General features: G+C 38.0%; 2 protein-coding genes across 2 annotated transcripts in view; one reads left to right on the top strand and one right to left on the bottom strand.

Annotated features, from left to right (window-relative positions):
* NUP54 (nucleoporin 54) overlaps window positions 1–1,324 on the top strand; it is a 32,379-nt gene extending 31,055 nt beyond the window's left edge. Inside the window, exon 12 of the mRNA XM_068975214.1 lies at window positions 552–1,324. Coding sequence (XP_068831315.1) covers window positions 552–680 — 129 coding nt within the window. The 3' untranslated portion in view covers window positions 681–1,324. The remainder of the gene's footprint in view (window positions 1–551) is intronic.
* Window positions 1,325–3,875: 2,551 nt separating this feature from the next.
* Window positions 3,876–16,947, bottom strand: part of ART3 (ADP-ribosyltransferase 3 (inactive)) — a 32,017-nt gene continuing 18,945 nt past the window's right edge. Inside the window, exons 4-12 of the mRNA XM_068975342.1 lie at window positions 14,254–14,286; window positions 13,324–13,350; window positions 12,295–12,324; window positions 10,034–10,066; window positions 9,384–9,416; window positions 8,718–8,750; window positions 6,941–6,973; window positions 5,627–5,656; window positions 3,876–4,006 (exon numbers count right to left, since the gene is read on the bottom strand). Of these exons, the coding sequence (XP_068831443.1) occupies window positions 3,876–4,006; window positions 5,627–5,656; window positions 6,941–6,973; window positions 8,718–8,750; window positions 9,384–9,416; window positions 10,034–10,066; window positions 12,295–12,324; window positions 13,324–13,350; window positions 14,254–14,286 (383 nt within the window). The remainder of the gene's footprint in view (window positions 4,007–5,626; window positions 5,657–6,940; window positions 6,974–8,717; window positions 8,751–9,383; window positions 9,417–10,033; window positions 10,067–12,294; window positions 12,325–13,323; window positions 13,351–14,253; window positions 14,287–16,947) is intronic.

Genomic DNA, 16,947 nt, shown 5'->3' with positions numbered 1-16,947 from the left:
TAGGTTGGTCATAACTTTCCTTCCAAGGAGTAAGCATCTTTTAATTTATACATATACCTGATTATATTCATATTTACAATTAACTGAGAACAATTCCAACATATTAGAATAACTATGAGTTTATGTATGCAATAAAATTGCGAATAATATAAACACCTGAATTGTTAGCAATAGTAGTTATCACCGTTATCATCCGTTTATACTTTGTACTTAAAAACATGGAAATTCTCAGAATGATTATTTTGTTAATCTATATTTGAGTACCTTCTTGCATTGTTTTAATATAACTGGTTTTCTATCAAAGGTTGATAAATCTAAAAATCTGCATCTTTTGTAAAATGTTATATTTATTACATATTTGATTTTGTTTTTCACAGTATTTAACTGTATTTAAAAGTGTTAGCAAAAGATACAGTGCAGATTTTTAAAATATGCATATGAGAGCGACTGAGTCCTGTATTGCTAGTAAAATAATGAAAAATAGCCTTTTTCTTGTAAGCAGCTTGCAATTTAATAGAGAAATACATTGATATTTTTTTGATTCTTTCTAGCATTTGAAACAACAACAGGAAGGCCTTAGCCACTTGATCAGCATCATAAAAGATGACTTAGAAGATATCAAGTTGGTAGAACATGGATTGAATGAAACCATCCACATCAGAGGTGGTATCTTCAGTTGACAGCTCACAAACTTGTGTTAAAGGTTTGTGAAATACATCTTCCTGTTACATCAGGCCTTCTTTAAAAATGAAACTGACCACATGGGGCGTGGGGGGAACAATCCTCTCTCCTGACTTGGTTTTGGAGAAGGTTACTGAAAAATTATTATTCATCAAATCTGAAATAACAGTCACCTCACTGCTCTTCAGAGCTAGCCTTTGAAAGATTTATATCTAAAAGCTGTAATTACTTTAAAAGAGAAATACATAATTACCAAAAATATTTACTATTGTACGTTTTTACAACAGCATTGTTCTTAGAAATAATCAATGTTTAATGATTATTCTCCATTGAGCCTGTACTCTGCTTTCCATAGCAAGTAAATATGAAATGTCTACTTTGCACATAACAAAATAAACTGTATAATTACTTGGCTGCTGGAGATTTGTACTTCAGAATGTAAATGTCAGTTTTTATATTTGTGAATTCATCTGTGGGAGGAGTAAAAAAAATCCAAGAGTATTTAATGATTAATGTGGTTTTCTTTTCATTCTATAAAGATTGAATATATATTTTTATATTATTTTACTTGTTTGGAATTTACAGAACACACATAAGCAATTAGGATATAACAGAAGAATTACATTTTATCATTTTTGCACTGTTTTTTGTTTTTTAAACCTCTTTATTTCTAAAAAATATGAAAACAAATAAATTCTTGATTATAATTACTTTTTATATAATTCTGTCTGGTGCTTTATTTGGTTCTGGGAGAAAGATGATTCGTGTTCATACAAGTATTAAATCATAATCACAACTCAGGTATTTCAGTTTTAACCTGGTTTTAAGTCTGACTTCACCTTCAAAGTGAAGGGCTTCCCTTGTGGCTCAGCTGGTAAAGAATCTGCCTGCAATGTGGGACACCTGGGTTTGATCCCTGGGTTGGGAAGGTCCCCTGGAGAAGGGAAAGGCTACCCACTCCAGTATTCTGGCCTGGAGAATTCCAAGGACTACAGTCCATGGGGTTGCCAAAGAGTTGGACACAACTTGAGACTTTCACTTCACCCTCAATACTGATGTATTTTGACCAGGGTACAGCAAATAGAAATTACTTCATATATCATCTAGGATAAAGAATTCTCTAATACATCATTAGTATCTGAAAACACTGGAAAATCTAAATTAGACATGGTAATATGCAATAGTGATTCTTTAAAACCAGGTAATTTAAGCAATTTCTCTGACTACACATGGCATATCTCACTGCATCATGTTAGCCCCTCTTGGAATGCTTTCACTCTGCATTTCTGCATCATGCTTTGGGTTATGATGAGAGGTGTCATAAACAGCCTATGAACCCTGCCACTGTGTTACTATGAGGATGGCGAGGAGTGTGGTGTGCTGTGTATCCAGAGGCCCCCTCTGAGATACCACTGGAGGAATCTGTCCAGATGCAGACTAGCTAACAGTTGTGTAGGAGACACAAACAAGGCTCGTGGGCTGTTTCTTCTAACACCTCTTTCTCATCCTTGTAGCCAAAGGTGAAAGGAGTTTGCCCCTCTGCACGCCCTCTTACTGTAGAAGAACTGGTGATTTAACAAATGAGAATTGCTCCTCAGTGAGCAACATCTCTGTTGGGACAGATGGCTAACCATGCTCACCTCTCTAGCCTTTAGTTTTCTGTGCTGTCATATTCTTAATTTCTAATTTTACAAGCCCTAAACAGGGCTCAGGGTCTGTGTTGTAAAGACAGGTCCAGTTAGCCTCCCAAGTTTGGATTCCGCTGGTGACTGCATGTGTAAGGCAGGCTACAGGCCTTGTTCATGCAGCTGGTTAGCTAGATAAGCAGCCCTGGTCTGTACCTGACTTGTGCTCCAAGCAAATAATCAAGTTCTAGATTTGGATGGAAATCAGACTAACTTTGGCCTCGGGACTAAGTTGTGCTCTCCAGCACAATTTATATAAGTTCTGTGAACTGCATAATGGTTCTTGTGGATAGTTCACTCAAAATTCTCAACATGAAAACCCTTAACACCTAGTTTAGACTTCATGACGTTTTTCTGTATCTCTGAAAATGGCCTAAGTTCTTTCTGAAACATTGGTACTGTAAACAAGTGTCACTTATCAAAGCCCATGCCTAAATCTGTTACCATTCAACCACTCTTTTTCTTGGGGAAAAGAGCACCTTACTGTTCTTACCTCATCCTCCTTTCTTAGCCCACATATTCATTTAGTACTGTCTGCCTTCCTAGGTTAATATGAGGTTCAAGTTAGGGACTACGTATGTGAAATACTTAGTAAACTGTTGTGTTTGTAAAAATATAAAGTGTTCATATATAGAAGGAAAATGAGACTGAAAGAATATACTATTTGAAGTCAAAGTCTGATCCTTTAAAGATGAGTAAAACACCTTTAAAATTCTAATTCAGGAATTAAATTCATGTTAACCACTAGCATTATTGATATTTTAGTATTGAGAGAGTCATTTCATAGGCAGGTTGCTAAGTCTAGGGGTCCCCAAGGAGAGAGGGGTCTGGAATTCTCAAGGAGGAAGAAAGAACAAACTTTTTTTCCCTCTACATTCTTTAGGATTATATAACAATAATGTATCCTGCCTGAGGACAGTCTCTGGATCAAACCTGACTAAACCTGTTATCTTAAAATGTAAATTATCGGAGTAGGTCTGGTGAGGTCTTTACAACCTCCAGACATTCTTTTGATTCACTGGAGAGTATATAACTCCATTTAACACTAGCAAGCGGGTACTCTTTCTGCCCCCTTCTGATGCCTATGTCAGAAGCTTTCTCTATCTCCTTTATACTTTAATAAAACTTTATTACACAAAAGCTCTGAGCGATCAAGCCTTGTTTCTGGCCCCAGATTGAATTCTTCTCCTCTGGAGGCCAAGAATCCCGGTGTCTTTTCGCGGTTTAGCAACAACCTTTCAATATCTGGCAATTCTACTGAAATTAAAGGTCTTTTATTGAATTAAAAGTATACAGTTTTTTTACAATCATAAAATTAATACAGAAATAAGTAAAAAACTAATTTTATGATATCTCGGTTTACTACCAGATTGCTAAGTGAATAACATTCACATTTTATCAACTGAATGTTGACCAACAAGTGAAAAATACATCATTCCTTTTGATGATTTCTGTGGGATGCCTGTAGTTGTATTTCAAGTACAACGTAAAGTACAAGTAAAGAATGTATCAGACTACAGAGCGACCGAGATTTATACTGATGAAAATGATGAATGTCCCACACTGGGGAAGGAGCATTTTGCCAGAAGATGCAGAAGGATGGCTTTTGGGACCTGGAACTGGAACTGCTGGAGCTGGAGCTGTTAATGAGAACACACAGTCACTGACACAACGTCATTTTGAGTATCACATTTCATCCACTGACACCATATTTCCTGAATATATGAACAGACAAGTTAGATTAGAAACATACATGAAGTACTTCTAACCAGGACAGCTTTAAATACAGTTCATTACAAACTGGGGGATATATTTTCATATATATCATCAAGGTGTGTTGATCTAAGTTTTATCCAGGTTTCCACAGCCTTTTTAGTATTTAAGTAGACAAAAGTAATTTTTCGTTGTTCAAGTTCACTAGGATTTCTTGGCAATTGAAAAATTTCATTTTCTGTATATAAAAGATAAAATTTAATGCTGTGTCTTACCTATTTTGAGTAAAATGGTATATTTCATATGTATATTCTACCAGTATACAATGGAATATAGCTGCATTTTTTAAAACACTAAGCCCTGCAAGCTGATTTAAAGAAAAAAAAAAAAAAAACTTTTCCCTTTATACATAAAACACTACTCTGGAGAAAACCACTTCCCTTCCATCTGAACTAGCAGAGAGAGGTTCAGTAGAGTCCAGCCATCCGGGATGGTCTGATTCACACTGCCCTTAATGCAGACATCTGACTTTTGACTGTGTTCTGGTTTAGACTACCAGGGAAGACTGGAAATACCCAGATGGGCTCACCATTCACATTTCATAAGTGAAACCGTGGAAATATTATAAAACCTTCAAATCATAAATGTATTTGCTTGCCATAATCATAAACATGCAGTTATGGGAAAATGGACAGGCAGATGCACTCCCGCATTAGTTTGTTACTAGAGAGCAGTGGTTCTCAAGGGCCTACTAAGGCAGTCTGCAAGCTTGTCAGGATATTTTTTGATTATCACAGCAGTGGGGTATAGAAGTAGAAGACCAGTATCCATGCTGTGGACAGTCTTGCACAATGAAAAACTGACCCACTCCACATAAATTTCAAATGCACTGCTAGACATATATGTAAATTAAAAATGTATTTATATCCAGGACCTGTTTTACATATAAGCAAAATATATTCGGATAGTTTTAAGAAACATTAGTTTCTATATAATAAGTTTAGATTATTAGTTTAGTATCTAATTAGTTTCTACCTAATAAGCCTACAGTATTTCTTCACTTTCATTTTTCTTATATAGAATAGCTTCCAGGTTTCTCTTAAATCCAAATTTATTTGTGTAATTAAATACAATCGTATGACTACTTCATTATGTAGAATAATCTAGGCATTTATTTACATACTGAAATGTTTATAATTTTGTTATATCATTAGGACATTACTTGATTTTTTTTATGGGTGCAAGTGGGTCTTATCTAAGAATTTTATTTCAGAATACCTTTATAAAATATTTGTTCTAAAAGAACTGGGTTGATAGAGTTGAGAACCATTGCTTGAAAAAGCAGTCTCTATATACAGTTGAAAATCACTGCTTAAGAAACAAAATCAAGTTGCCCCCACCATTTGCACATACAAGTATTTGGATGCGACATATTCTGTTAGGATGCTTTAAACTCGAGATTGGTGTCTTTTTTTAAAAAAACTTTCTCAGTTTTTGTATATTGCAGAAACAGACATTATCAACTAAGGAAAAGAAATATTTCTTACTAGGCTGGTTGATATCTTGGCTTTTGTCTTCTAAAATAGAAACAGGGGTTCAGTTAATTGCATTGTACACCAAAGAGAAAAAAATTTCATTCAATGATTAAGCAAACTTGGTTATCTCTGGGTATGGGACTAAAGGGCAGGATAGACTTACAGGTATTGGGGGAGGGTCTAAGTTTACTCATTTGCATGCTTTGAAATTTTTTTACAATGTTTGTGTGTTTCCATTTTAAAAAGTTAAAATCTTGTTTATAGAAAAGTCTTTTTTACATATTAACCTCAGATTCCCAAGTGCAACTATAGCACCTACCATTTACTGAATGCTTACTGTGTCACACACTGACAAAATACTTAACGTACATTAACGCTTTTACTTCTTACAGCCCTAGTAGGTAGTAGAGTTATCCATATTATACAGATTTCCCCAAAAGTTGCATAAAATCACAACTTTTATGCTTGGTAATCAATGGGAGCAATACCTGCTTTCAAAGCCTCTGCTCTTAATTACTATGCTATTCCAACTCCGAGTGTGTTAAAATATTGCAATATTGCCATATTTTGATGGCTCTGAAGCCAAATGCCAATTCTAGAAGCTCAGATTAGAGGTGTATTTTCTGTAACTACATCCAGCTGGGAGACAAGTGTCATGCAACAGAAAATGAACAAAACTTGAGAAGTTTGGGTCTTGATTGTCTCGTTCTAGCCTTTTACAGGTTCCTTAACTTCCCTATATTCCATGTTTTCATCTCTGAAATGGTGACAGTACTTCTCTTATTGGATTATATGAGATTCTGTGTAAATGTTTTGACATCACCTTTTAAAAAGCCTGCACTATAACAGTTTTCTAAGAAAGGGCACAATACAAAACAGTCCTAGCAAAACTGAGCGGCTTATTGCTGGAGGGCATGGAGAGTGCAGTAAGGAGGGCAGAAAGCATGTCCCACGCTGTGCAGGGCTCACATACCCCTACTCAATGCTGCCATTCCTGTGACTACAGATTCCCTCAGTAGCCTGCTCACCTGGAGAAACCTGCCCCTTCTGGAATGGACAGGCGCAGATGGAGGTCCACTGCCCCAGCTTCAGGTCAGCTGCCTTTGTCTCTGCCTGACCCAGGGAGCCCTAAGAGCAGTCCACTGCTCACACTGAAAGGAGTCCTCAGCGCCTCCCCTGTGGCTTGCAGACTGGATGTCAAGCTGTACAGCTCAAGTGTCCAGACCCCTTAAGATGGAGCTCAGTGAGCGATTACAGTAAAGGACTCAGAACCCCATGGTGCCTCCACCCCCACATACATAAAAGAATTTTATAAAAAGAATTTACCAGGTTTTTCATCCGGTTGTAACGTTTTTATTCCTAAATGAGAAAAAGATTTATTATTCAGATAATAATAAAGGCAACTACCATTTACTATTTTAACCCACCATTTGTTTTATCAGTGCTTTATCTCATTAGGACTTTAATCCTAAGTTAGGACTTTAGTCCTGCAAGACAGAAGCTTTCCTTGTTTTACAGATGCAGAAGCAGAGGTCCAGAAAAGTGAAATAACTTATACAAAGTTACCAAGAGGAAAATGGCAGAGGAGAGACTTCATGAAGTTGGGTCTGTCTACACAGACCATGTGCATCCCCAAACCTTGCTAAGCAACTGCCTTTCAAAACCTAATGTGCCAAGTAAGGTGCCAATGAGAGTACTATGCAAACTCAGGTCCAGCGAGCTGAAGAGATGTAAACAAAGTGTGCCATCAATGTCATTAAAGGTTCACTTCAAAGCTGTGGCCAAGTAAGTTCAATCATTCAAATCTGGGTGAATATAAAAGTGTTGCTGGAACCTCTCTCTCTGGGTCACAGTGAACTGAATGGCTGGTTCCTGCCCACAGCATGCAGTACCCAAAGGCAGCAATGTTAAGCAAAGCTCAGTGCTGTGTGGATGGATGCCATTTAGCAGATGCCAGAAATCTAATTTCCTTAACAGATGATCATTCCGTAATAACAAAACCTACCAAAAATTATTTTCAAAACACCTTATGAATTCAAAAGAAAGGATTTATAAGCACTGGATAGGGGCTTGCACCCTGAGATTCTGTGTTTTCATAGGCCTTACAGGTATCTCCATAAGGCAACATATGTGTGTTAGTCACATTTGAAAGATGACAATTCTTAGGCATACAGAAGTTTTGTTATGTCCGTAGTTCTCTGGTAAAATACTAGATCATGTCTTTATTTTTTTTAAACCTTTTCCTTGTCTTCTCCTTGTCTCAGAGATAAAAATTAAGTTTGAGAGCCTTTTAATATTTTTTCCTCCCCTATCAGCATAAGTTCTGAGGTCCTTCTGACTTGACAGGAGTTACACTGTTCAGTTTCTCCGGCCATAGATACTCAAGGCCCCTCACAAGCCTTGCGTTCAGCAATAGCCTCACACTTTTTAATATACTTGTTTTCATGGTTATATCTTAAAGGTAGGTTAAATATGCATGATAAATATAATGGAAAAACACTTGAGGAACCATACATTTTAAGAAACTGGTTCTTGGTCATAGCAGCTTTCCTGGTGGCTCAGACAGTAAAGAATCTGCCTGTAATGCAGGAGACTGGGGTTCGGTCCCTGGGCCAGAAAGATTCACTGGAGAAGGGAATGGCTACCCACTTGAGACTCCCACGGACTGCAAGGAAATCAAACCAGTCAATCCTAAAGGAAATCAACTCTGAACATTCACTGGAAGGACTGATGCTGAAGCTGAAGCTCCAATACTCTGGCTACCTGATACGGAGCCAACTCACTGGAAAAGACCCTGATGCTGGGAAAGATTAAGAGCAGGAGGAGAAGGGGTGACAGCATCACCAACTTGATGGACGTTGAGTTTGAGCAAACTCCGGGAAAGAGTGAAGGACAGAGCAGCCTGGCACACTGTAGTTCACAGGGCCACAAAGAGCAGGACATGACTTAGCGACTGAACAACAATTTGGTTATAAGAACCTAAATCTTTCGCTCATGTGATCTTGCGCAAAGTACTTAGCCTCCCTGCATATGTAATGGTGACAATTATATCTATACTTCCCAGACTGGCAGTCTCCTCTCCAGCATGCCTAACATTGCTTACCAGGTAGTGAAAAAGATTCTGGAATTTTCATTCCTAAATGAGAAAGAAATTTTCAGTGACTTGCAGATTGTTCCAGTAAGTACAATTTTCAAACTCCTTCTTGTCTCATGAACTCAAGTGATACATGCACCAGAGAGCCCACCTGCACTGTAGTTTCTGGCTTTTACTTACAAAGCTCTGGCTACATGGACCCTCACTGTGCAAATCTATGCCAGACTCAGAAAAGCCTTCTGTCATGGTGCCTCACTAAGTCTGCCTCTGTGCCAGGAGAATACTATGCTTAGTTACCTGCAGATCCTAGGTGCCGAGATGCTTTTATTAACAGCCAAAGCTAACAATCAGCTTTTGCATAAAGTCGAAGTTTCTACTAAATACCTTTAGCTTTGGAATCTAAGGCTGGACTGCATGCATCCAGGTTGTAGCAGCCTGCCTTCTGCCTGCCCCCAACAGAGCTAACTGTCCTGCTCTGAGAATGCACACACACTAGGGAGGAAAGGCACTTTCCTACTCTCTTCTCCAGCTAAAATTTTGTAGAAAGACAGGCAGGAAGGAGGCTGTAAGGGAAATATTAATGACTAGTTGTCTCATGACAATATTCTCTTTAATACCCAGAGGAATCCTTCTCTTCTCATACTTGGACCAAGAGTGTAAATAAAGCTGTCTTACCAGGTATCTGGGTGGCTTCCTGGCTTTTCGTACCTGAAGACAGAAATGAATACTGGTTAATGTTAATCAACTATCTTGCGTTGTTAATACTCCCTTTTGGGTATACCAGCCCCCATCTCCAAGACTTAAAAAGCGGGGGGTGGGGGTGGGAAACAGTAACAATAAAAACTCCTTTTAATTGCTCTTCATTCTCAGACTGGACAAAGCCCAAACTCCTGATGCGGGACTTCAAGGACTTCACGATCTAGCCAACCTTGTCTTCATAAGGCAATCTGAGTACACCAGCTTTTGAATGAAACAGTACTGGGTCTAAGACTCTGCTTGGTTTAGTTCTATTGTCATTACAGTTATTAGCTCTCTGACTGGGCAGGCTTAATCTCTGACTGGGCAGGCTTAATAAATCCCTGACCTTCAGTTCCTTATTTATGCAAAAGAAACACCTTGCACGTTTGTAGTAAGTGATGATTATAAAAGTGCTAAATACATTATTACATGGAACATAAGCAGCTCTCAATAACTAGAGTTCCTCTGTTGTGGCTTAACTTATTCCTCAAACTCTACATGTCCAGTAATGTCCTTAATTCTAGGAGTCCTCGTATCTCCTTCTAACCTTGCAGCTAGTCTCAGAGAGTAAATAAAAGATCACTTACCAGGAAAGACAGTGGATGCCTGGCTTTTCACTTCTAAAGATGAGAATAGGAACTATGTAATGATAAATGCAGTAAGCTTGAAAATTAACCTTATATAACTATTCACAAGTGAGAGATGACCCATTCCCAAAGTTTTAAGAGTTTTCGGTAAAAACGAAGGAGATTTAGCACACTGGTGCCTAACTTACAGAGAGAATTATGGCCAGTGATCCAGGCACTTTCTAGATAAAGTGAAATCTCTCTTATTGATTTATATTTTTTAGACTCTGACCTATATTTGTCATGATTAATTTTTTAAATAAAATTTCTTGATTATATAAGTAATATAATTATAGATAATTTAGAAAAATATAGGAGTTTATTAAAAATTACTCATAATCCCAGATATCAGAGCTGCTGCTGCTTAGCTGCTTCAGTCGTGTCTGACTCTGTGCAACCCCATAGACGGCAGCCCACCAGCCTCCCCCGTCCCTGGGATTCCCTAGGCAAGAACACTGGAGTGGGTTGCCATTTCCTTCTCCAGATATCAGAGCTATTCATTCTTAATACTGGTACATTTCCTTCTTGTCTCTTTGCTATAATATATGTATATGTGTATATGCTACATACATTTTCATTACTTTTTCATCAATTTTACTGAGATATAACTGACATAAAACACTGTATAAGTTTAAGGTGTGCAACATAATGGCCTGAGTTACATACATTGTGGCATGATTACCACAATAAGTTTAACATCCAGCATCTCATATAAATACCAAAAAAGAAATTTTTTTTCCCTTGTGACAAGAACTCTTAGGATCTACTCTTTTAACAACTTTCAAATACACTACACAGCTGTTAACTATAATCATGTTGTACATTATATTCCTTGTACTTATTTATCTTATAAATGGAAGTTTGTTCGACACTGTAAAATAAATTTGACATTATATTCCATATGCTGTTTTTATCCTTTTTTAAAATTTTTATTGGAGTATAACTGACTTATTAGCTTCAGAAGTACAGTGAAGTGAATCTGTTATACATACACCTATGTCCACTCTTTCTTAGATTATTTTCCCATTAAGGCCATTACACAGTATTGAATATAGAGTTTGTTTTTATCCTGTGATTTTTACTGTCACTGTATTGTGAGTACTTTCTCTTATCTTTAGGCTTCTCTGGTGGCACAGTGGTAAAGAATCTGCCTACTAAGGCAGGAGATATGAGTTCGATCCCCTGAAAAAAGAAATGACAACCCACTCCACGTATTCTTGCTTGAGAAATCCCATGGACAGAGGTGGGCTGCAGTCCATGGAGTGACAAAGAGTCGGACACAACTCAGGGATTAAACAACAGCAACATATCTTCAGATATTTTTTGAAAACATGATTTTTAAATTGGTTAGTGTTTCATAATAAGAATGTAAATTATTTAACAATGTCCAACTGTTGGATACTAAGTTTATTTATAAGTTTTTGCTACTATAACACTGTACAAACATGTCTATACATATTTTGTACACAAACTTTTATGTTTATTTCCTTAGGACAAATATCTAAAAGTGTTACAGCTAGGTTAAAACGTATGGACATTTTTTAAGACTAGTGATACAAATTATTGGAATTGTCCTCCAGAGAAGTTTGAATTTATAATCTCACCAGTAATTTATGAGCATGGTTGTGTCCCAGGATCGTTGAAGAATATTATTTTTAAAAAGACCAAAAAACTTGGGAATGAGTCATACTTTAGAATTTACTAAATATCAAATGGATACAGCTAATAGCAACTATATATATATATAAATGATTATATACACACACATATATATATTTTGGCATATATTTACATATGTGTGTGTATGTATATATATAATCATTTTAATTTAGGAAAAAATGTCATTTTTATGCCCCTGATGAACACCCTAGGTTACAAGAGTTTGTGAAACAATTAATCACACCTTCCTCTATCCATGTAACAGCTAGTACAAAGCAAAAAATAATAGGTTCTCTAGAACTCATTCCACATGTGCCGTCTCTAGCTGTCCTACTGGGATGCCCTACAGATTGACAGCAGCAGACAGAGAGCTGCTGCACCATCCTTATCAAGAAGGGCACCTGGAGCTCAGGAGGGGCTCTGATACATCAAACTCATAAGCTAAAGGTGGGTTCTGCCTTCTTCCCACTTTTCCTTACCATTCTATGCCCACCTGCTCCCACCCCTAAGGAAGTTGGCCTGCAAATCTAAGTAAGTTCCCAGAGTTTATGAAAATGTCTTACCAGGGTTTTCCAGCTTCTGGTTTTCCTCACCTAAGTTACAAAAAGAAACTCATCAGTTTCAAAAATAGACCAAAGTAACTGGGAGTTATCACAGTTACAGCACAAATACTTTAAAGTAAAATGGCCATAAAGATCCACTTGATATCCAGTAAACTAATGCTACTAAATTTAAGAGTCAGCTACAAACTAAACACAGTTGGCTAATAGGACTGGAACAGTCCTCTGGCCCCTTCTACCAAGAAAAACTGTTACATACAGCAAGTCTTCTAGCAATCTCCACAAGGCAGAAAAACGTCTGTCTTGAAGAGGTAGCTGAAGTCCCTGTGAAGGGACCAGTAAAACCTGTGGCTGCCTGAGCCAATAAGAAGTGTTACTAAGCAAGTCCTCAGATGCATTGAAATGCTTCACTCAAGGACAGGAAGTACTTTCCAAACGTCAAGTAACCTGCATACTTAAGCAACGACTAGAAACTTTTCTCTCTTCACACGGTAGCCACATGGGCCAAACATGTCATAAAGGAACTTAGATACAAAGAAGTGACCTGAGCCATATCACCATAAGTGGAAACTTAGCGGGGGACGGGGCGGGCGGCGGGGGGGGAGGGGAGTGGCGCATCTACACCCAGACGTTTTAGTCAAATGATGCCAAACACTAGCTTATTTAAGAAAGGCAAAAACACTAACTTTTTATACTTTCATCTGGATGTCTGGTGTCACACAGGCTAACCTCAATGACTTAATATAGAGCTCTATCTATTAAGAGACCTTGGACCTGTCAAGAGTGCCTAGCTCTTTGGGTCCCACCAACCTCACTCCCACATTGTTCAGATCTCCAGAGAACCCACCCTCTCATTTGAAGGGAGGTAAATTTCCCCAGAATAGATTATCTTCCCCACTTCAAACCTGCCAAGTTACTCCTTCATAGGTGCAAAGAACTCCTTTTCTTCAGCTAAGAACTGAATTTGCTGAACAGGAAAGAGCTATTAAACACCCATGTATGGGTTATTTTTAAAAATTAGAGCATACTTACCAGGGTTGTAGACAGGTTGAAAATAGTCTAAAATACAAACATGCTTTCATTACATAGTACTATACTCAGAAGTGAATGTCAGGTTCAGTCTATTTTTACATGCTTATTAATTATAAAGATTTGAGTTGGCTTACATTCAAGACACAAAATATGGCAATATGAGAAATATAAAATTTCAATCTTGGAAACAAATGGTTACAGATTCATTTTAATTATGTGAAGAAGAATCCACAGAAAAACTAGCCAGGAAGATAGGCAGAAATGGACCCTTATTTTTCAAACTTTTTAAACAAAGAAATCTTCAAATAGGATCCATCCAAAGTATGTACCAGCCCAAGGCATTTTCTGGCAACTTCAGTTAAAATCTGTTGAGTCTAATTTGATGATGTTGTTCCTGAACATTCTTAGAATTTCTATTTACCTTTCCAAATCTTTCCCATGGTCCTCTAAGAAAGATTATTTTTGTTATATTCTCCTATTTTCCTCTGAGAAAGCAGACCAAGTTGCCATTTTGTCCCCCCGTGTCTTTCCCCCTGAGCCATATTCACTCCATTCCTTCTTCAGTCTCCCAAATATTACTTCCCAAGATGCCAAAACATAGGAACATGAGTCTAACTGTGCATAGGAGTCATGTAGGGGTTTTCAGGAGCCTTAAGCTCCTGTGATGGACTAGGGTCAGAGCTGGCAGAGTCCTGGCATGCCCAAGGCAAATGCAGTGTTTGAGAGAACAGCCACAGGCAAAGCTGGGGTAGGGTTAAGGTGGATCCCTGCACCCTCCCCCTGAGAAGGTAAGAGAGGCAGCACAACTCTGCCTTGAGAGAGCAAAGGCTGACAGCGTGACAGTATAGTGGGGTGGCTCTGACCTATTCAGGGAGAAATAACACTGATAAAATTCCCATTACAGAGATAACACTTTAAAACATATCTTACCCATGTTCTCAACACAACTTTCAGTTTTTAGTCCTGAAACACAAAGATAAAGTTTTATTAGTTAGACACAATCTACCCTATTAAAAACTTCAAATTGGTCTGTTGCTACTGTAATCTAATCTGTCAGCTCCGAGTCTATCAGACTTATAACTTAGTGGGAAGTAAATTACATTTTTGTTTCACAGTATAGTCACTAAAGAGCAGTAGATCCAGATACAACACCTATCTTTTCTGGAATTCAGTTTCCTCATTTATGTCTTTTTTGGGAGACTGCTTCAAATAACCTCCAGAATCCCATCCAAAGGTAATAATAACACTGATTAGTCTGAAAAAATTAGCAGAAAATTTATCTGTTTAACCCTCTCTTCTGGGATTTCTTTGGAAGGAATGATGCTAAAGCTGAAACTCCGGTACTTTGGCCACCTCATGCGAATAGTTGACTCATTGGAAAAGACTTTGATGCTGGGAGGGATTGGGGGCAGGAGGAGGAGGGGACGACAGAGGATGAGATGGCTGGATGGCATCACTGACTTGATGGACGTGAATCTGAGTGAACTCCAGGAGTTGGTGATGGACAGGGAGGCCTGGCGTGCTGCGATTCATGGGGTCGCAAAGAGTTGGACACGACTGAGCAACTGAACTCAACTGAACCCTCTCTTCAGATACTAAATAGCCTCAACAGTTAACCTATCCCTTTACTATGACAATTTGTACCCAGTGGAGAAAAAGAATCTCAATCAGAGCTCCAGATCCTGGAATGTATGAACAGACATCCTGTGCATTCACATAGACAGATGCAGTTGATGTGCCCCAGAACAGTGATCCTCGCGTGAGGAAATGCGCCATCTTCTGGAGAGCAGGAACATGAAATCGAATGGTACGTGTGGATAGGCCCGCGAGCCTCTTGCTCATGATGCCCTAGAAAGAGTCACCAGCAAGTGCTACACTGACTCCTCTGAGACTTGACATGAAGGGGGAATCTGCCAGCTTGCCCAACAAAGGCTAAGCCAAGAAATTCAGCGAAAGGGTGTTTAGTTTTAGTGCCAGCATGAGTCATGGAAGGCTTCCCAGACACCACAAGAAGGTCTAGATGTCATATGTTCTCTTAGTCTGGTTAGCTCACACACCTCATCTGGAACTTCAACTCCCTGAGGATGAACCTCTCAATCTAAGATGCGGGTGTGAAACACCTGGCTTCACTATGAGACATGATCACTGATAACTGCTCTCAGATCCTGCTCCATTTATGGAGTTTCAACAAGAATCCAGGTGGCTTGGTCCAGTTTCTACCGGCCCAGGAAATCTATAAGAATCTGGATGGTACCCTGAGGCCAACCTTGGTGTTTGGCTATACAAGAAACTTTTTTCTATGTAGAGGATCGTGTCATCTGCAAACAGTGAGAGTTTTACTTCTTCTTTTCTAATTTGGATTCTTCTTCTTTCTTTTTCTGCTTTAATTGCTGTGGCCAAAACTTCCAAAACTATGTTGAATAGTAGTGGTGAAAGTGGGCACCTGTGTCTTGTTCCTGACTTTAGGGGAAATGCTTTCAATTTTTCACCATTGAGGATAATGTTTGCTGTGGGTTTGTCATATATAGCTTTTATTATGTTGAGGTATGTTCCCTCTATTCCTGCTTTCTGAAGAGTTTTTATCATAAATGGATGCTGAATTTTGTCAAAGGCTTTCTCTGCATCTATTGAGATAATCATATGGCTTTTATTTTTCAATTTGTTAATGTGGTGAATTACATTGATTGATTTGTGGATATTGAAGAATCCTTGTATCCCTGGGATAAAGCCAACTTGGTCATGGTGTATGATCTTTTTAATGTGTTGTTGGATTCTGATTGCTAGAATTTTGTTAAGGATTTTTTGCATCTATGTTCATCAGTGATATTGGCCTGTAGTTTTCTTTTTTTGTGGCATCTTTGTCAGGTTTTGGTATTGGGGTGATGGTGGCTTCATAGAATGAGTTTGGAAGTTTCCCTTCCTCTGCAATTTTCTGGAAGAGTTTGAGTAGGATAGGTGTTAGCTATTCTATAAATTTTTGGTAGAATTCAGCTGTGAAGCAATCTGGACCTGGGCTTTTGTTTGCTGAAGATTTCTGATTACAGTTTCAATTTCCGTGCTTGTGATGGGTCTGTTAAGATTTTCTATTTCTCCCTGGTTCAGTTTTGGAAAGTTGTACTTTTCTAAGAATTTTTCCATTTCTTCCAAGTTGTCCACTTTATTAGCATATAATTGCTGATAGTAGTCTCTTATGATCCTTTGTATTTCTGTGTTGTCTGTTGTGATCTCTCCATTTTCATTTCTAATTTTATTGATTTTATTTTTCTCCCTGTGTTTCTTGATGGTCTGGCTAATGGTCTGTCAGTTTTATTTATCCTCTCAAAGAACCAGCTTTTAGCTTTGTTGATTTTTGCTATGGTCTCTTTTATTTCCTTTGCATTTATTTCTGCCCTAATTTTTAAGATTTCTTTCCTTCTACTAACCCTGGGGTTCTTCATTTCTTCCTTTTCTAGTTGCTTTAAGTGTAGAGTTAGGTTATTTATTTGACTTTTTTCTTGTTTCTTGAGGTATGCCTGTATTGCTGAACTTTCCCCTTAGCACTGCTTTTACAGTATCCCACAGGTTTTGGGTTGTTTTTTCATTTTCATTCATTTCTATGCATATTTTGATTTCTTTTTTGATTTC

The sequence above is a fragment of the Capricornis sumatraensis genome, chromosome 7 (assembly GCF_032405125.1).
Source record: "Capricornis sumatraensis isolate serow.1 chromosome 7, serow.2, whole genome shotgun sequence".
Classification (NCBI taxonomy): domain Eukaryota; kingdom Metazoa; phylum Chordata; class Mammalia; order Artiodactyla; family Bovidae; genus Capricornis; species Capricornis sumatraensis.
The sequence above is the reverse complement of the archived record's forward strand: the minus strand, read 5'-3'. Positions and strand labels throughout refer to the sequence as shown.